Source organism: Eptesicus fuscus, chromosome 10 (genome assembly GCF_027574615.1).
Source record: "Eptesicus fuscus isolate TK198812 chromosome 10, DD_ASM_mEF_20220401, whole genome shotgun sequence".
Lineage (NCBI taxonomy): Eukaryota > Metazoa > Chordata > Mammalia > Chiroptera > Vespertilionidae > Eptesicus > Eptesicus fuscus.
This window is the reverse complement of record NC_072482.1, coordinates 46,266,340-46,287,770: the sequence shown is the minus strand read 5'-3', so window position 1 is coordinate 46,287,770 and position 21,431 is coordinate 46,266,340. Positions and strand designations below refer to the sequence as shown.

Here is a 21,431-nt window from a genome sequence, read left to right as displayed (position 1 = left end):
CAAGTGGCCCTGGGTCTGGGAGAGGCCAAGCGTCCCTGGGTCCAGGTGAGACCATGTGTCCCTGGATCCGGGTGAGGCCTTGTGCACCTAGGCCCGGGTGAGCCCAAGTGGCCCTGGGTCTGGGAGAGGCCAAGCGTCCCTGGGTCCGGGTGAGACCATGTGTCCCTGGATCCGGGTGAGGCCTCGTGCACCTAGGCCCGGGTGAGCCCAAGTGGCCCTGGGTCTGGGAGAGGCCAAGCGTCCCTGGGTCCGGGTGAGACCATGTGTCCCAGGATCCGGGTGAGGCCTCGTGCACCTAGGCCCGGGTGAGCCCAAGTGGCCCTGGGTCTGGGGGAGGCCAAGCGCCCCTGGGTCCGGGTGAGACCATGCGTCCCTGGATCCGGATGAGGCCTCGTGCACCTAGGCCCGGGTGAGCCCATGTGGCCCTGGGTCTGGGAGAGGCCAAGCGTCCCTGGGTCCGGGAGAGACCATGTGTCCCTGGATCCAGGTGAGGCCTTGTGCAACTAAGCCCGGGTGAGGCCACGTGCCCCTGGGTCTGGGAGAGGCCAAGCGTCCCTGGGTACGGGTGAAGCCAGATCCTGGGTCCGGGTGAGGCCGTGCGCCCCTGGATCCATCCGGGTGAGGCTGGGTCCCAGGCCCGGGTGAAACCACGTGCCCCTTGGGTATGGGTGAGGCCACGTGCCCCTTAGTCTGGGTGACGCCGTGCCCCTGGGTTCGGCCGAGACCAAACCAGAGGGAGTCGGACCTCCGTTACCACCATTTGTCCACCATCCAGAGCTGAGGGGTCAGTGCTGACATGTACACATAAGGAACTACTGGACATCGAAATTGGGTCTCAAAAGAACTGTTGGTCCAGGGGGAAGCTCGCTACAGATTGATTCATTTACCTGTCAGCATAAATATTATTGCTCGTCTCACATTCAGTTCTTATTAGTATATATCTAGTGACATATGATCTCGTTCATCTAGAGGAAATGATGAACAACATAGACTGAGGAACAAGAACAGAACCAGAAGCAAGGAGGCATCGATCGGACTATCGGGCCTCAGAGGGAGGATAGGGGAGGGGAGGGGGAGGGTGGGGGGAGGGGGAGAGTTCAACCAAAGGACCTGTATGCATGCATATAAGCCTATCCAACGGTTAAGTTCAACAGGGGATTGGGGCATGCATGGGGAGAGGGGTGGGATGGGAATGGGGGGATGAGGACAAATATGTGACACCTTAATCAATAAAGAAATTAAAAAAAAAAAAAAAAAAAAAAAACTTGTTCACATCACCAACTCCTCCTCCTAGTGGTCTCTCTAATCTGTCTACATCTTGCCACAGCAACTGCCTGCGTTCCGGCCACAGTTGGTGCCTGGACTTCTGTGACCGGCTTGCCCCTGCCCAGCTTATTCCCCAAATGCAGCCAGAGTAATCTCCCAAATAATCTCCTGCTTGATAGATGCCATGGGCTCTCTGTTGCTGGCCAGCCTCCTGCACGGGACATAGAACGGCCTCCCTGGCCTTCGCCCTGCTCATCTCTCCAGGGTCACCTGTGGCCCCCCCAATGCCACACCACATCGTGTACTGGGTTCTCTCTTTTGTCTTTGCACACGCCTTTCCTTCCTCATGCAACACCTGTTCCCACCCAGTACCTGGCTAGTCCTCACTCGGGTTTCAGTTTGTATGTCACTTCCTGAGTTAGATGTCCCTCTGTCAGCACCCATACTGCCCACCACCACCACCCCCATTACAGCTTTTACCAAGCTGTGTTACCTGTTGACTTGTCTTTGTCCCATCTGTCTAGAACGTCTCAGACTAGGTACCCTCCCTTCCTTGTTCATTGTTATTCCCCCCCCCCCCTCCACCAGCACCTGAGAGTCTGCAGAACCATGGGAGGAGATCAATATGTATTTGTGGAAGGAATAAAGTGATCTGTGCCCTATATTGCAAAGGTGGTCACCAGCAGCATGCCATATAGTGAATTCCTAGTGGGGAGAATGCCTGGTCTCACTGCCTCATGCTGGGTGACATGGATTCCTCAGCTGCAAACCTAAGGCAGCTGAGTACTGTCATGTAGCCGAGATCCACTAGGCTCTGCATCACGCTGCACGCTTGCCATTTTGGCGCATCTGCTCCCTTATCACTGTGTGATGAAGGTGAGCTAAAAGGGGATTGGCTAGCTACAGAGTGTTCTTCATTGCTGACAGATTCAGCAGTTCATAAGGTTATGTTATCATCCAGGACAATCTAAGAACAAGTAAAATGGCTTTTGGTCTCCAGTCAATGTAATCAGCTAACATTTTATTCTCTCTGGTGAACAAACAGGTTTCACATTCCTTTTCCCCCCTAAAAAGGACACCATTCAGAATCCACCTATATTTTTTAAGGCAATTTACTTCTCTTGCCTTTCCCTCTTTCTATGACTTGCCCTGTGACCCAGATATAGAAACATCTTGTGTCCTTGTGCTCCCTCTCCTGGTCTTGTCTGCCCTTCAGCAAGACCATGCTTCTAGAATTGTGCCCCTTCCACTCCTCAGGTGGGGGCCTGGCATGTGAACAAAGAAGCCAGCCAGCCTGCAGGGCACGTTGTAAGATCCATAGGGGACCAGAAACAGATCCGCTTTTTCCTTGTTTGCTGTCCAGCTTAACTAAGTGAAAAAGGGCCACTCTGGCGCGGAACAGAAACATGCCTGGCATCCTTTTTTGAGAAATGAAATGCTCTCCAGGAAAAAAAATTATAATAAAAAGCACTTGATAGTACATATTTGGAATTATGCCTCCCTGGAGATACACAGATTCTCGCAGGATGTGCCCTATCCGTTCACAGGGCTAATTACCTAATTATCTGGTCAGGTGCAATAAAAACCGCTTTGACGTTCTGTTCCTTCCATATGCCAGATAAAGTGTTCTGGTGTTTGCTCTGTGCCTGTTGTGAGGAGCACACTACATTCTCTTCCCACCGAGAGGAAGAGTACGGGATGGTCTTCGGGGCTGGCTGGCGGTGCCTGAGGCAGTGGGAGACCCCGTCACAAAGCTGGTGACTCGCCCTCAAGAGAGAGGCCAGATTTCGGAGCACTCTTGGACCCCCAGCATCCCCTGACACGACCTTTGAGTTCTGACTCTGCCTGCCTTCTTTCTCCTGTTGCAATTGTTTCTTAGACATTTCCTAATGTTACCTGTTTACCTTATTTTTTTCCCCATTTGACTTTCTGAAATACCTTCCTTGCTAACTATGTCATTTTTTCTACTTTAGTATAAAAGGGGATTCTGCTTTTTCTAAAGCTGGGCTAGAAGAGTCCCCTATAAAATTCTGATATTCCCCTGAGCAGACTATGGAAGAACCAGTTTTGCTCACCCACTGAACTCCCCCAGTCTTCATTTTCAAACCAGCCTGCAGTCCTGTTTGCTCAGTCCTGCAGCTCCCACGGCGAGGGGCCGTGTCCTCTCCTGAAGTCCCATCTGTCTTGCTCTGTGACTCTGTGCACTGTCAGCCTCTTCCCATGGATCGTTCCTTTTTCTGCCATGGCAATTCCTTTTACGAGGCTCAGGTGAGGTTTCACTTAGATGGGGGAGGGCACTGGTTCTCTCAATAGAGCAGGGTGTTCAATCCTAAATGCTTATGGAAGATCCTTTCCTAGAAAGCCCCCAGGCTGTCTTGGCAGGATCCCAGTATTTGGAGGACAACGGAAGACCGCATAGGTTTTGTGCCCCAGTCTTCCAGCCTGCTCAGATTCAAGCTTAGTGCTATCAGACAACCCATGCTCTCATTCTTCCCTGTCTTCTGTTGCACCAGGAGTCTCAGCAATTTAATTATTCTCTGACTGTGAATAAGACATTGTGAGTTCCTCCAGGGTAAAACTATATTTTTTGCTTCTTTCAAATTCACTTCAGTACCCAACATAGCAAATGCTCAAGTAAGTATTTTTGGATTGGTTATTTAGTAGTGTTTTGTTTATGCAAGATACCTGGTATATACACAAAAGGATTCATGGCCCCAGCACTTCTCTATGACCTAATGATTTCCTATTGTTTAATCTTTTTTTAGTACTACAGTATTAGGTTGATATGAAAATGTGACCTTTTGGTAATTCTTTTTATTTTTTAATATATTTTTTAAATTTATTTCAGAAAGGAAGGGAGAGGGAGAGAGAAATAGAAACATCAATGATGACAGAGAATCAGTGATCGGCTGCCTCCTGCATACTCCCCACTTGGGATCGAGCCCACAACTGGACATGTGCCCTGAGAGGAAATGGAACTGTGACCTCCTGGTTCATAAGTCAACATTCAACCACTGAGTCACACTGGTCAGGCTGTTAATTATTTTTAAATGTGTAATATGAATTGCCTTCTAAAAGTAACTAACAAACTCTTCTTTACAATGCAACTATTTAACAAATTTATTAAAATACATGTAGATATCACGTGAAAGTATGTAAGACTTGGTCCTTAACTTGCAGGAATTTCTAATCAAGACAGGCACAACATTCAGATAATAAAGCAAAACAACACTCATGTGATTAAAAGCTAACACTGGTGGTCTGTGAGCAGCAGCTATTGTCCAGGGGGGTGGGAGTCCAGTTTAGTTACCACCTCCTTTGCAAGGGTTTCCCTGGCCCTGGCATTCCACATTGTTGGGCACATATGTGACAGGTACAGTTTGAACCAGAGATGCAAAGTGAAGATTGCATCCCGGCATAAGCACAGCTTGAGCAAATGCTAGAAGGCAGGAGAGAAGCTGGCAGTCTGGCCCAAGAGGATCACAAGATGAGACTAAAAAGGAGTGCATTGGGGGAAACCAGGGAGGTCAGAGAGAAGAGAATTAAGTTTGCTCTCTAAAGCAGGGAACTGCTGCTTGAAACACAGCCCATGTCAGGAACATCCCCCAAAGACTCCCCAGCCTCCCTGTGATCAGCGATCCGGAAAGATCATCAAGGTGCAGGAGGGAGGAGAGGTGGTGTCAACCGAGAGGAGAGGTCATGAGCAGAGAAGTGACAGTTTTCCCTTTTGCTTTGAGTCTTAGTACTTTTACCTCAAGGATGACTCTACCTAGAGATTCTTGGGCCCTGGCCGCCTACGCTTGTTCAAGAAAGAAATGACGATGGCGTTCTGACACCTGCTAGCTCAGCTGAGGTTTCAAAGATACACCGTTCTGGAAAGTGGCTGTGGCTGAGTTCTGCGATCCTCCCTCCCACGAGCCAAATACGTCCCGCTGTAATGGTGCAAGGAAGCGGGAGGGCTTGCTTTCCATTTGGTTTGTTAGGTTTCTGACATCCAACCTCCGTGACTAAGATTCCATCAACACCCTGGAACCCCCCTGGGCATTGTCATTACCTTAACGGGCATCATACAGGAACTCTCAAATCGGATTCATCCCGAACAGGAATACCTGGTGTTCTTAAGATTTGGTCTTTGTCAAAAACCAAAGATTCCCTTCAGGATGTTTGGGTGTCTTTATTTGCAGTGTTTTCTTAGTTAGGTGCTATAAGGAAAGAGGTCTTTATAACAAACAGTTCAAGCCACCGTTCAAAATAGCCCAGAACAGCTTCCAGGGTGCAGCCTGGCTGCACCTGTGACTTGTATCCTTCTATCACCATCTTCTGAGTTAGCGTGAAAAGTGTGTTTCAGCCGCACAGAAACTGGACACAACAACTCATTGTTGGGCGTTTCTGCCTCACCAGCTTCAGCAGCAATGCTGCCAAAGATGACACCGTGTTGAAAACAGAATGCTGCCTTCATCTCCAGCACTCTGAGGTCTTCTCAGCAAGGCCTGTTCCCAGTCCGCAGTGATGTCAATTGCCAGCCTAGAGCCCTAATGTCGCAGGAAAGCCTGTGGAAGGCTGCAGGACAAGAGACAGACAGACCTGGGCACAAACGGTAGCCGTGGCCATGCTGATGGATAGAATCGGCACCCTCTTCTTTCCCTCCCTTGACAACAGGAATCACAAATAGAAAAGATTAGGATTCAAGGGGAGGGGAGGGGCAGTGGCTGAGTGACAAACCAGGAGTGTGGGTATTGTATCATAACAATTTCTGCAGCACTAATGGCTACAGAGCCTAATGTCCTGTCTGCTAGTTCCCAGCTCAGGGCAGCCATTGTCCAATGCACATATGGGGGTATTGTGTCGGCCGCTGTTTAAATCCTCACAGAGCACAGATGGCGCTTGCATAGTATCAGCAGTAACTCTTCCCCATGGGCAGAGCACATTATGGAAATAGGAAAGACGAGGAGAAATCAGAGGTGTATGGTCCCTTTGGTCTGATTTCCATATATGCACTTACCCCACCCAACTCACTGGACAGCCTTGGGTAACCAGTCTCAGCTTCTGTTATGTGGTGGTTAGTAAAGGATTTCAGTGAAGGAGACTGTAGAAGTACTGTTATTGCTGTTGTATAAACCATGTCTATAAGGTGAAATCTGGAGCTTTGTTCATGTGTAAGGCACAGCAACACCCCCTTCCACTGCAGAGGAAAGCCTGCTGCTGGAGGAGATGATGCACATCTTAGTGCTTGTGCCTCGAAAGCCCTTCAAGTGTATTATCTACATTTCCTCAGCATGTCCCTATTTATTTCTGCTTTGCAAATGAAAGGGGGAAACGGCAGCAGAGTTTCTCAAGTAATCAGGGTCGGATTACCTTCCCCTCTTACAGACCAGGGGTCCTCTCCTGTGGCACCGAGTCCTCCTAGCTCCTGGAGTAATCATGGAGTGTAAACCCACTTGCTTCCAGAGGTCAAAAAGAAAATAACATTTTTCATAAGAGATATGCGATCTGTCAGTCCTTCAGTTTTGATTTCAATGGAAAATATAACTTAGGTTTTTGAAGAAAAAAAATTTCCCTAACCAGGCACAACAGATGTCTTCAAATGTGTGATGGATTGTCGTGTGAAAGAGGGATTCAAATTGTCTGCTGCAGTGGGCATTACTAGGGTTAGTGCAATTCAGTTCAACTAATAGTTATGGAGAACCTACAGTGCACAAGGCCCGTGATTTAAATAGAAGGGGGGTGGGGGAGATGAATATCCTGCTAAACTCATGACACCAATTATTACAGAAGCAAGCAGGTTTGACAGTGATATGAAGGTGTGAAATATTTGGTAAATAATTGGATAAACCAAGGAGAAGGGGAATACAAAAGCAATTCTTCTAGTTTCCAGTGTCAATCCAACAATGTGTGAAGCAGGAGTAATAAAAAATTAAATTGGCCCCATGGGCATAGTTGAGCATAGACCTATGAACCAGGAGGTTATGGTTTGATTCCTACTCAAGGGCACATACCTGGGTTGCAGGCTCGATCCCTAGTGTGGGGTGTGCAGGAGGCAGCCGATTGATGATTCTCTTTCATCGTTGATGTTTCTATCTCTCTCTCCCTCTCCCTTTCTCTCTGAAATCAATAAAAATATATTTTTAAAAAATTAATTGGAGATTATCACCAGAATAATAAGTAGAATTTCTGAGGTAACCCAAGTAACCTGATGAGCAAAAGGATATCACATTGAAATATGGCTATGAGGAGAAATGCAGAGCAGCAGTGTATGTCCACAAGCTCTATAAGCAAGTCCAGAAGCATAAGGGCAGGGGCCCTCAGAAGAGTAGTAGAAGGAGAGGAGAAGAAAGAGGGGCAGCATTGCTATTGGTGTAGGAGCTCATTTGGGGTTATATAGTGAGGGCCATTTCAGATTCCATGTTCCTATTTCCACTTACAAAATTAGAGCAAAGGAGAGGCATGGTGCAGAACTTCAACTGTGTGAATAGCTACCAGAATTCTCTTCAACTAATATAATACCTGAGTGGTTACTGATTTGCTTTATTGGTAATTTCACCTTCAAGAAGGTGGACAATTCAAGGGTAGAATTGCTATTTTGTTCCTAATAATAGTGACTACAAGGAATTCACAAAAGTACTAGCATTGTAAAAGAGATGTCATCCCTGGTAACCACCATTCTACTTTCTGGATCAGAAGGCTCTGATGAGGGACTGAACTTCTCATCACTAGCAACCTTAAAAAATGTTTTGTTTCTGGTTGAATTTAATTCGCATTTTCCTAGTGATTAATGATATTGAGCACCCTTTCATATGTTTGTTGGATACTTTATATCTTCTTTAGAGAAACATATAAATCTATTAAAGTTATTTGATATTTTTATCATTGAGTTGTAGGAGTTCTTTATATATTCTGGGTATTAACCTCTTATCAGATAAATGATTTGAAAATATTTTCTCCCATTCTATAAGTTGCCTTTTCACTCTGTTGAGTCCTTTGATGAACAAAAGTTTTTAAGTTTGATGTAGTCCCACTTGTCTATTTTTGCTTTCGTTGCCTATGCTTTTGGTACCACATCCAAGAAGTTGTTGCCAAGTCCAGTCTCATGAAGCTATGTTCATTAGATGGAAAAGTGAGAAAAACTTGTAGAAAGAAATGGAAACCCCAGGTAGCTGAACAATATGAAAACATCTAAGCTCGCAGTCTGGATGAAGTAAAACTCCTAAACTACAGGGGAAAATTAGATATGATTATGGCACAATTTGTTATGGTCAATTTCTTTGAGGAATTGTGGAGTCCAGGAAAGCATCAGAAGTCTATAGACCAGAAAAGGGTATCATACTAGTAGTTCTTTCAAAAACAAGGAAGAAAGTGAATCTTCAAAGTGTGACTGAAGAGCAACTTGCATAATCTAAACATCTAGACAACTATATACTCTTGGGTCAAAAAATCAATTTTGCAAGATTATGATGGACATGTGGCTTATCAGTAGCACATGCTGAAAAAAAAGCTCAGAGATTTTAATTGACAACACCATCCTATATAAAAAAGAGGTAATATGCAAATTGACCATCACTCCAACACACAAGATGGCCGCCCCCATGTGGTCAAAGATGGCCGCCCCCATGTGGACACAAGATGGCTGCCACAAGATGGCCAGCAGGGGAGGGCAGTTGTGGGCAATCAGGGCAGCAGGTGAGGGCAGTTGGGAGGGACCAGGCCTGCAAGGGAGTGCAGTTGGGGGAAATCAGGCCTGCAGGGTAGGACAGTTTGGGGGGACCCAGGCCTGCAGGGTAGGGCAGTTGGGGGTGACCAGGCCTGCAGGGGAGGGCAGTTGGGGACGACCAGGCCAGCAGGGGAGGGCAGTTAGGGGTGACCAGGCCTGCAGGGGAGGTCAGTTAGGAGCGACCAGGCTGGAAAGGGAGGGCAGTTAGGGGTGACCGGGCCAGCAGGGGAGGGCAGTTTGGGGCAACCAGGCCTGCAGGGGAGGACAGTTAGGGGTGACCAGGCCAGCAGGGGAGGGCAGTTAGGGGAAATCAGGCTGGCAGGGGAGCAGTTAAGAGGCAATCAGGCAGGCAGGCAAGTGAGCGGTTGGGAGCCAGCAGTCCTGGATTGTGAGAGAGATGTCCCAGGCTGGGCTGAGGGACACACACACACCGCCACGCCCCACCCCCACCCCGGTGCACAAATTTCGTGCAGCAGGCCTCTAGTAAATAATAAGTGACAATTAAAAAATCTTTGTTGGTATTCATAGAAAATAGGATCTAAACTCAGGGAGGTGATGGTTCTGTCCTTTATACCAATGATGGAGCATTCACTCAGTCCAGATACTCTGCAGGGGGTATAGTCAAACTCAAAACGGTTCAGAGGAGGGTACTTCGGTGTCAGGAGTGGGAATTTTTGGCTTGAGAGAAGAGCCATTAGAAGGCTCTGACAAGGGACTAAACTTCTCAGCACTAGAAACCTTAAAAAATGTTTTGTGTTTCTGGTTGAAGATCAAGTAGTTGATGGTGGGTTTGAAATGACTAGAGGGATTGATGAGGTAAAGTCAAACCTTGACTCAAAGAAATTCTGGTCTACGAAGACCACTGATTTCCTGAATGGGGAGAGGGTCATTTAAAATGGAAATTAGGTAATTTTTTAAATCATGTTAAAAATAGTTTTCTGTTGGAGGCAGTTTTTCAAATGAAACTGTAAACTTAGATGCAGGTTTTACTACTTTCTGGCTGGTGAGTGGGATGCTTTTCACTTTCATTTTACACTGAAAAAGGTAAAAAGTTACTACCATCTTATACCTATTTTAGGATCTACACTTATACCGAAATTGAGTTTTCAAAAATTATTCCATGAAGTTCATTATATAATGTTTCAGAAGGGAGGTTTTTCTATTTTATTATATGCTTTTAACGTAAATATGAAAACAGTACCTTATGTTTGTATCATATGTAACTTTTGCCTGTCACTTCCCTGAGAAATGTAACTATATATACATGAATGAGAAAGTAATTAAGGCCACAGATGAAGGAGTTAAGATGAGGGGTAGTGAAATGAAGGTCCCACGGGGTCAAGGTATTGCTAATTCTCAGGAAAGACAGTGAATGTTTGCTTCCCCTTCTCTGTTCTCATCCACCCTGTGACAATCAGATATACACTGAGTGGCCAGATTATTATGATCTCTGAACGCATAATAATCTGGCCACTCAGTGTATGTTCTATATAATAAAAGGCTAATATGCAAATTGTCCCCTCAACCAGGAGTTCAACCAGCAGGCAGTCTGGACAACCGCCCATGTCCCCTCGCCCTGGCCAGGCTGGCCGGACCCCACCCATGCACGAATTCATGCACCGGGCCTTATACATATGTATGTATATGTATATGTATACACACACACACACACAGATTATTATGCATTCAGAGATCATAATAATCTGGCCACTCAGTGTATATACCTGTGGAGCAGGTCCAGCTGATGATTCTGAGCTGACTGACACAGGTGGGGGACGCATGCTGTTCCCTCTCAACATCAGCTTTATCAGGCTGCTTTTCTACTTTGGAACAAAGCTTTGGTGCCAAGGCTCCCCATGGAGAAACACATTTCGGCTTTCATGTCATCCAGATTCTAAGGACTGATGCTGAGCTGATCCTGCTAATCTACCAAATTTATATGTGATAAAAACGCTTCCTAGGGTTTACAGGGCAACAGAGGGACTTAGCAATTATCTTCATTTTTTAAGAGAAATCTAGGCACTGATTCTGAAGAATGTAAATAATTATTTTAAAATCTGTTAAAACTACAAAAGAATTTTTAAGTGTCCTTTTACTTTTTGATCACAATGCTCATACATTCCCAAGAGAGAGGACCAGGCATGAAACAGTAGAGATTAATGTTTCTTTCAACAAGTCATTGCGGGAAATAAAATAAGTGCCACTACCTCACAGACCAAAGTTTAACAAGGCACGAGAATCAAGTGTGAGATTCACCCTTCTTCATAGCCACGGAAGGACCACTTCCAGCTGACCAGCCTCCTTTGGATGGAGCGATATAAAACTGAATATTTGAAAGGAAAAAAACCTGAATATTTTAGAGGGTGTCATAAAACTCACAATAACGTCTTTCCATAGGAAATACATTTCTTTCCTGGTTCAGTTCAGAGAAGCAGCAACAGATAGGAAGGGGGCATGGCAGTTGAACTCTGCAGTCAGGAGACTGGCGTTGAGCCCTGGCTGACCAGCCGTGTGACTTTGGGAAACTCCCGTCACCTTTCTGGGCTTTCTGGGCTTCACCTTTTTTTACTTCCTCGATTGAAAAATGGATGAGGATTGAGTCAGGGAAACAGAAACCATGCCAGGTGTTTCAAACCGAGGGGATATAAAACAGGGAATTGGTTACACAGGTGTTGGGAAACTGGAAGGACAGAAAGGGGAAGGAGAATTAACCCAGTGATTAATGACTGCAGGAAGCAGCTACCCCTGCTAGGGCAGGAGGGCACAAAAGGGACCTGTGAGCGCGGAGGAGGGGCCGATGCCTCAGGAGCTGCATCTGTGGAGGAAACGGCCCTTCCAGGCACTCCAGCGGGAAGTCCGGAGCAGCCTCTTCCACACACACCACTGAGGAAGGAAAGAAAGAAAGAAGGAAACAGAAGAAACCTTGGCATAGCTTCTGCTTTCCTCCCACCTTCTGATCTCCCACCAGTGCCCCCTATTGGCAGAATCCAGTAACAAGGAGCCAGGGAACCCCAGTTTATAAACTCCCAGCCTCAGCATTACAAGAGGGAACATGACAAGAATGGACATGAGGCAGAGAGACAATAAATAGTAAAGAAGCAGTTTATGAGTTTATATTGTCAGATGTTAAAGTTAGTAGTTGGTCACAGCTACTTAGATTTTCCTGTTTGTATTAAAATAATGCTATTTTAGTACATAGATCAGATGGATGGATTTGGTTCTGACCTAAACAATTTTGGAATGATTTTAAAGTTTTTTAATTTTATTTTAAAAGAAGTTTGTATTTCCCGATTTAGGAGGACCTACAAGATGTACATTCTGCAAACCCTTGAGCCAGGAGAAATTATAGGGAAAGTGTGAGTTATTGTAGGGTCCATCCTACAATAATCCTATGAATTAATTTCGGGGAGTCTCAGATCATGCCTCTTGATAATGGGGACTCAGGTCAGGTCATTGTTTGCTTAACCTACCTGGTTTTCTTTTTTTGAACTAATAAAAAAAAAGAAATATCATGTATTTCAGTTCAAGATACCCATGATCCTGCCAGTCACCACCGACCTACACTGTGATCACAGTAGCATGCCAGCTACCCTTTGGGGTTTAACTCAAATACTAGTAGAGTTCCACTGTTTGACCTCCACCCTAGGATGCCATCACCCCCACTGAAATCAGGAAACCGGTTTCAACTGCAGGGGATAGGTAGTGTGTGTGTGTGTGTGTGTGTGTGTGTGTGTGTGTGTGCGCGCGCGCGCAATTGCACAGGGACCTGTGTTCAGAAGGATCCAGTACTTGGTTTAAGGTTCTGCTGTCATCATCTTGAAATTCGTAATAGTCTCTGAACAACACATATGTTCACTTCGTAGCCTGTCTTAGTGTTAGGGCAGAGGAGGGGCACTTGTGAACAGAGGCCCAGGAGAGGCCTCACTGAGAAAGCTGCCTTTAAGGAAGAGCCTGAAGGAAATGAAGGAGCAGCCATGACTTTCTTCAACTTTTTCTGATGAACTTCAACTCAGCCTTCAAGATTCAGGGCAAAGGTCACCTCCTCTAGGAAGACTTAGGCTGATACCTCTAGTAGTTACGCTGATGCCCCCAGCACGTCCTTCCTTAGTACCCTGCAAATACCTGTAACACACTCAGGTTCCATTGTAGACATTTGTATTGAACGTTTGTCTCCCTGGTCACCCTCTTAGCTCCTTGGAGAAAGAGACTATACTTCAGTCTTCTTTGTAACAACAGCTGTAGTAATAGTTGTCGCTCAATGCCAGACCCTGTTCCAAAGTTTTTACTACAAGGCAGGCACCACTGGTGTCCCTGTCTTATAGTCGGAGAACCTTAAGCACAGAAAGGTTAAGTAACCAGCCCAAGTTACACAGCTGGTACACAGTAGGCCTGGAATTTGAATCTAAGAAAGCTGTTTCCCCAGACCTCACACAGTGCACAGTGAGTGCCTGATACATGGTTGATAAATGACTGGATGAGTAAGCGAAAAATAGTAACTAAATGACCAAGAGCTTTGTTGAAATAATTAAATTAATTTAGCCAATATGTCCTGAGCATAGTATGCTTGTATAGCTTGCTGCTTTGGGGAGATAAGTGTGATAATATGGATATAAATTATAGGAAATTCAGATTAGAAGTGACAGCTCATTGCTAATTCAGTCTTCATCCTACAGAGTGGGATGCAGTGCGGTGTTGGGGTGGGGAGGAAGAGTGAGTTGTCACCAGTGTTGTTTTCTTTATTTCACAAGTGCCTTGCTGTGCAGAACTCAACCGAGAGGGGAGGTCAGTGGCCACAGTGTTTTCAAAAGCCCACCAGTACCTGTCTTGTGTGGCTCAGTGGTTGAGCGTCGACTTATGAACCAGGAAGTCACAGTTCGATTCCTGATCAGAGCACATGCCCAGGTTTCAGGCTCAATCCCCAGTGGGGAGGGTGCAGGAGACAGCCGATTGATGTTTCTCTCTCTCCCTCCCCCTTCCTCTCTGAAATTAATAATAATAATAATAGTAATAATAATAATAATAAGCCAGTGTAGGAGAAATCCAGCTTCATCAGGGAATGTGCATGGTATTGCCAAGAGTAAACGGTTCCCCGTCGTGTAAGGATGTAATTAAGGGACCTTGAGTGTGCCTCCTCTCTCCTGGGAGCAGCCACCAGATCTCCTGATTTGTCGGATCAGCCGTCTACAGATCGCTCAATGCTACAGCCGTGTGTTTACACTGCCGGAACAACTGAGGAGATCTTAATCACATGGCTTAAGAAGGGAATGCTGTTCCAAGTCTCATAAAAATTCCCAATGCCTGATCTCTGAATAGTCCAGAAAGATGAGACTTAGAAGTTCCCTTTCATAAGCTCTGTCCAGCAGCAAACTGGGCACCTCCTGAGAATGAGTGTCCCAGCTCTGCCAACAGCACCCAATACGTGCCCCCTGCCAGTTCAGTTTTCGTCAGTTCATCTTCCTTCCGTCAACAGCGTAGAGATGATACTTGACAGCCCAGGGGAATACAGGATTAGGGTCATCATTTCACTGAGTCAAATTTTCAACACATTAGCAGCATGTGGACTCACCCCATCGTGCGGACTTCGGTAGTCTGACCTGATTTCTTGCAGGCCTGAGACCTGAAGGTCAGTGCCACTTGCCTTGTGTATGCCGACTCCCAGATGAGGGCATTGCCTCCTTGGAAGCAACCAAGACCTCTCCTAGGTCTTAGCCCCCCGTGCACACTCCTTTCTACCTCAAGTGTGTGATTCAGCCTCATCTAGAGCACATTATGGAACCAGGTAGTTATTTATTGAAGAAAAAATACTCTCCAACACGTTCCATTCAAAATAGTTCATTCAAAATACAAGACTGTTCTCCCAAGTTGTCACTAATACTGTATTTTGCATTTGTTTATCATGCCTGTAAGGCCATTCCTGACTAGTGAATTTTAGCCTAGATACGTCTGCTTCCCTTAGAACAGTGGAACACAGTCCATTAACATCAGTGAGATAAAACTAGTGTGCTATTTCTAGTCCACTTCATTCCACTTTAACTTCCTGATCATTACCTTTTTAAATAACATTTTTATGGGTCGTTAGTTTTGTGGAAGATTCTCCACCACCCATCCCTTCTTATTTTTTCCCATTATCAGAGCCTTGCTTGTTAAAAAAAAAAAAAAAAAAGAAAGTAAATAACAAGGCTGACTTGTAGTCACAGTTTCATAAACATATAGCTTATGGCTTCACATTTGCTTTATGAATATAATTGGTGAGTTTAATGAGTCCTAAAAATGGGAAGATAGTGTAACCTACTCAAGATGGAGCTAAACCAATACTTAGAAAGCCTCTGGCTGCAGGTGTGAGGGGCACTTGCTTTCTGTTTTGTGCACTTGGAGGTGTTACAGCTGGCCCAGGTGCACCAGAGATGGGTTCCTGGGAGGGACACCTGTGGCAATTCAGAAGGTACCCGTTGTATCAAAGCAAGCCGTGACCCAAAGCAGACATAGACAGCGGGAATTCATTGCATTCCAGGTTGTCCTGCTCACCAGTGTTCACGGGATTCCCTCTCAGTAGTTTCCTCTTCTCCTGAAGCTGCTCTGGATTTCTCAGTTGACAATTAATTATGTAATTTTGTGAGAACCCTTCCATCATTGACTTACATTGTGACTTAATAGTTAACTTTTCATTGTTTTAATACCTCTTCTACAAAGCTGAATTGTAGATTTCATGAGCATATGTCTAGGTCTTGTTCTTATCCATTCCTCACAGCTCTAGGATTGGAATCCCAGCTCTATGACCTTGGATGAATTCCCTCACCTCTTTCTCAGTTTCTTTGACTACAAAACAGGGCAGCCCAGCCAGTGTGGCTCACTTGGTTGAATGTCATTCCATGCATCAGTAGGCTGCTTGTTCGATTCCTGGTCAGGGCACATGCCCAGATTGCAGGCTTGATCCCCAGTAGGGGGCATGCACAAGGGGATGTCGATGTTTCTCACGGACGTTTCTATAACTCTCTCCTTCTCCCTTCCTTTCTCTGAAATCAATAAAAACATTTTTAAAAGGCAATCATGCCCTCCTTGCAGGGCATTACAGAAACCAGCTAGCACAGTGGTGGGCCCCAGGAGATGCTTGATGAATGAGAACTTTGACTCACTAGACAGAGCCCGCACACAGAAGCTGAGCAACTGAATATGACAAAGCAGGATTAAACCCATGTGGGAGAAGAGCTAGTTATGGACTAACTCTTGAAATTGCATGGTGAGGGCACCATTTCCCCTGACCTTGAGCTTGGAGGACAGTGTATACCCCTGTTTTTATTCATGACTCTTTCATGACCATCTGACGATCACTTCAAGCTCATCATTCTCCTAAGTCTAAAAGCATTGGTGATTTGGTTTGGGATGTGGAGGCTGTGCTCACTGGCATCCTCGTCCAACTCACACGTTGAAGCATCAGCTCTTCCCGGAGTGGGGAAGCTTTTTCCAGCTCCAAGAGAGATGGTGATGAGAATGAGAGTATGAGGAGGTCTGTATAGAAAACATAAATAGCATTGAGTTGAGTTTTCCCCATTTCCCGTATAGTGAGCACATCTGCCAAAACTAAAAATGTGCATTACCCACGCAGCCTCTGGCAGATTGCCTAGGAGCAGAGCAGAGATGCTTACTTACGGAGGGTCACCCCTGCCTTGATTCTGCCTTTCCTCTCTTTGTGGTGGAGCTGTGTTACAATGAGGAACTGGCCATGTGACATTCTCGTTGCCGTCTTTGGTTACTTACAAATACACACTTCTTTTCTTGCATCCCTTTTAAAGGTTCCTAAGATAAATGGCAATAGGACAGTATTACATTTGTTGTAATATGATGTCAGCTTAGTAGACCACAAAACTGTAGGTTAGATGAGCTCCTTTTTAATACTAGTTCTAGGGGACTGGACAAATAAGGACTGTTGCCTGGCCTGCATGCATTGGTTAGGGTTGGTATGTTGGTTTACTCGATGCCTTGCCCCAAACATAATTTGAGACAACACTTACCAAGCAGTGTTGTCAGCTTCTGTAGTTGTATCATACAGGCACACTTAGACTTATGACATACTCAATAATATGCAAGTTTTCTCAGGCATCTATCATGTTAGGGAGACCCTAGTTAGATGCAGAGTTACAATGAGAAATGAAACAATCCATGATCTGAAGGACCTTGCTGTCTAATGGTAGAAACAGACCCAATCCTATCTAATACAGAGGGAATATGCTAATTGACCATCACTCCATCACAAAGATGGCTGCACCAACAGCTGAGGCCAAGTTCCCATAAGGAGCCTTAACAAGCAATCAGCAGGGACCTGAGGCTATGCCCTCCCCCTACCCGGCAGGGCTTGACAGGGGACCTCAGGCCACGCCCCCCACCCAGCAGGGCTTGACAGGGGACCTCAAGGTGCACCCCCCAGTGCTGGGTCGGGGGAACTCAGGTTGTGCCCCCGCCCAGCAGGGCTTGACAGGGGACCTGAGGCTGCGCCCCCCTCCCGGTGCTGGGCCAGGGGACCTGAGGCTGTGCCCCCTGCCCAGCAGGGCTTGACAAGGGTGGGACTGGCCAGGTGGATCTAGCCCAATGCGGGGCGGGGGAGCCGGCCGGGTCTGGGTCTCTTGTGATTTTGAGGTGCATGTGGGTGGGCGGGGACTTGACTCTGGGTCCTGTGGTGAGCCCCAGACTCCAACAGGAGGAAGGTTTTCATATACATTTTACTAATTTTCTTTCATCTCTGACACTTCTATTATAGAAAGGGCAAATAGCAATATTAAATTATTTCCTCTAATTAATCCCCTTTTAATGTGCACAAATTTCGTGCACCAGGTCACTAGTTAAGTATAACAGAACTGAGATGGCAATGATTTCCTTGTAAAACTCTAATGTGGGGCTAACAGTCATGGTTTTTGTTGTATTTCTTTTTTAACCAAATATCTCAGGACTCATTATCTGACAGAGAATTTTTTATTTGGAATTTTATTTAAAGTCCTTCAAAATTCTTAATGATTAAAATCCCATTCAGTTCTGTATCTAAGAAATTTCCCTTATGGGAAAGAATGCAGCGACATAAAACCAGTGCTGCCCTGCAGGGTCCACATTGCCTCACTCTGGCTGTGGGGCTGAGAGGGTGTGTCATTCCTTCTGTCTAGGAGGTTTGGAGAGGGCTCCCAGAGGAGCTGATGTCCGAGTTGAATCGTGAACAGCAGACATAAGTCCTCATAAGAGTTTTGGCTCTTATGTGTGCTGTGGTGAATTTAATACATGTGGAAGTCGGCCACAAAGCTTGCCAGCTCCTCTTGCTCTCCGCCTTTTCCCCTAGCAGATATTTCACTTGTACAATGGCTTCTTTTACCTGATTTGTAGACTGCTGCCCCTCCCAATGGGGTCAGCAGTGCTTGCAAGAACCTCAAGGATGCCTGGTTTTGCATAGAGGGTAAGGAAGCCTGCCCCAAATACCAGCAAGTTTAATCCACTTCCATCAGGAGAAAAGAAAAAGAAAAAAAAAAAAAAACAATTGGCCTTGGGCAATGTATTTCTAGTTATCTAAGTTATTTTCTGTGTATGTGCATAAATAGCACATTTTCAATCTGTGTAAAATACAGTGGATGAGCAGCACCTGACAGCAGGCTCAGCCCCTGATTTACCAGGAAAGACAGCTGTGTGGCAAAGCTGCTGCTGATAATTAGGGGAGGACTAGCCCCTGTCCTGTGCCACTCAGCAGCTTCAGCCTTTCCAGTGGCAGCCCGTTTGTTTAGTTCTCTAACCCCCATTCTTTGCGGGCTGGGAGTTCATTTCCTGCGGAGAACACCGCTTTGGATTGTCATCGTCTCCGGTGTCACTGTAAGATCGGGTATGACGTGATGACTGAGAAGTCCCAACTAGAAGCCATGATGAATGAGCCAAATGGGAGTCGCTTTTCCTGTCTCCCGTTAAACTTGCGAGGAGAGACGATTTTGAAACCCTACAGGCTTTCGGTTTTGAGCAGGGCCACCCTACCGGTTGTGCGGTTCACGAGCAAACCAGAACGCCGCCTCTGGCTCCGGGCAGCTGCAACAAGTGTGTCAGCGCGCTCCTGATGGAGAAGGGCTCTCAACGGGGCCGACTGGGGGGGACATGAACGGGCGTCCCACCGTCACCGTGCATCCTCGCCAGGGTATTTCATCAGTGTACACACTGCACCCGTTGTCACCCGGTGCAGCCACTTGACCCTGGTGACTTTCCGTTCTCCGTGCCGCTGATGAAACCGAGCAGCTAATTACCGGCCGCGGAATCACTGCAATCGCTGCTGACCCAGGACAGATTAACTGCTCCTTTGCAGTCTTTGTTCTGGGACATTAGCCCTGTCTGGTTATCTTGCTTCAGTTGAGGGGTTCGGGACAATGGCGGTGCTGACGGCGACTTCACGGCCCCTCTCCCTGTTTGTGTTGCAGGTCACGGCCAGGGGCTTCGGGCCGCTGTTGCAGTTCGCCTACACCGCCAAGCTGCTGCTCAGCAGGGAAAACATCCGCGAGGTCATCCGCTGCGCCGAGTTCCTGCGCATGCACAACCTGGAGGACTCCTGCTTCAGCTTCCTGCAGACCCAGCTCCTGAACAGCGAGGATGGCCTGTTCGTGTGCCGCAAGGACACGGCCTGCCCGCGCCCCCGCGAAGACCAGGAGAACTCCGCGGGGGAGGAGGAGGAGGAGGAAGAGGAGGAGGAGGAGACGATGGAGTCGGAGACGGCCAAGGTGGCCTGCCCCAGGGACCAGACGCTTCCCCACCCGGCCAGCTTCGAGGCCGCGGCCGCCCCGGGAGCACAGAAGGAAGAGGCTTTGCTGGTGCCCGAGTCCGACGGGCCCGCGGACGCCAAGGGGAGCTCCGAAAAGGACGCGTTGACGCAGTACCCGCGATACAAGAAATACCAGCTTGCATGTACCAAGAATGTCTACAATGCACCGTCGCACAGTACCTCAGGTTTTGCAAGCACATTCAGCGAAGACGGCTCTGGCCACAGCCTCAAGCCCGGGCTCGCCGTGGGGCAGATCAAAAGTGAGCCGCCCAGCGAGGAGAACGAGGAAGAGAGCATCACGCTCTGCCTGTCCGGGGATGAGCCTGAGGTCAAGGACCGAGCCGGGGATGTGGAAATGGACCGGAAGCAGCCCAGCCCCGCGCCCGCGCCCCCCTCGGGCGCCGCCTGCCTGGAGAGGTCCAGGACCCTGGCCTCTCCCTCCTGCCTGAGGTCTCTGTTCAGCGTAACAAAAAGTGCGGAGCTGTCTGGCTTGCCCAGCACGTCTCAGCAGCACTTTGCCAGGAGTTCCGCGTGCCCTTTCGACAAGGGCATCACTCAGGGTGACCTTAAAACTGACTACGCCCCCTTCGCGGGGAACTATGGACAGGCCCACGTGGGCCCGAAGGATGCGCCCGGCCTCCCGATGGGGTCGCCCCTCAAGGGCCCTGGGGTGGAGGCTCTCTGTAAGCAGGAAGGAGAGCTGGACCGGAGAAGTGTCATCTTCTCCTCGAGCGCTTGTGACCAAGTGAGCACTTCGGTGCATTCGTATTCTGGGGTAAGCAGTTTGGACAAAGACCTCTCCGAGCCGGTGCCAAAGGGTCTGTGGGTGGGGGCTGGCCAGTCCCTCCCCAGCTCGCAGGCCTACCCCCACGGTGGGCTGATGGCCGACCACTTGCCAGGAAGGATGCGGCCCAACACTAGCTGCCCGGTGCCAATCAAGGTCTGCCCTCGCTCGCCCCCCTTGGAGACCAGGACCAGGACTTCCAGTTCGTGCTCCTCCTATTCCTACGCGGAGGACGGGAGCGGGGGCTCGCCCTGCAGCCTCCCTCTCTGTGAGTTCTCCTCCTCACCCTGTTCCCAGGGAGCCAGATTCCTTGCCACAGAACATCAGGAACCAGGCCTGATGGGAGACGGAATGTACAACCAAGTCCGACCCCAAATTAAATGTGAGCAGTCTTACGGAACCAACTCCAGTGACGAATCCGGATCGTTCTCGGAAGCAGACAGTGAGTCGTGTCCTGTGCAGGACAGGGGCCAGGAGGTAGGGAACCCGCCTAAATTCAAGCATGTCATCCACTCTCTCAGTCCTTTATCTGGACTCTCCCTGCCCTCCTCCCCACCACTCACAGAGTGTTCTTATTTGCCACAATTAAAGGTTACGGTAAAGGGACTGCCTTCCCCTTTCATGGATGGTTCAAACTGATTCCAAATTAATCACTTTTGTCCTAGAAAGCGCTTGAAATTTATCTAGATTTAATAGCCAACTAGCAGATGCAAACTGCTTATTGCAACAAAGCATGAAAGCATGCCGGGGTACTTCCGACCTCCCTTGCTCCTTCTCCACCTGCCCTGAAAGGATGCTGTACCCATCACCTTCGTCCTTGCTCCTCACCCCCTTCAGTGTGAAGGGAAATACGGAAACACTTTAAAAAAAACAATTCAAACTAGATAGACCCACACTAAACAAGT

The 21,431-nt window shown here is 47.5% G+C and overlaps 1 protein-coding gene across 1 annotated transcript in view; it reads left to right on the top strand.

Moving 5' to 3' along the window:
• BACH2 (BTB domain and CNC homolog 2) overlaps nt 1–21,431 on the top strand; it is a 335,928-nt gene that overhangs the window by 298,777 nt on the left and 15,720 nt on the right. The window contains exon 4 of the mRNA XM_054721928.1: nt 19,405–21,003. Within this exon, the coding sequence (XP_054577903.1) occupies nt 19,405–21,003 (1,599 nt within the window). The remainder of the gene's footprint in view (nt 1–19,404; nt 21,004–21,431) is intronic.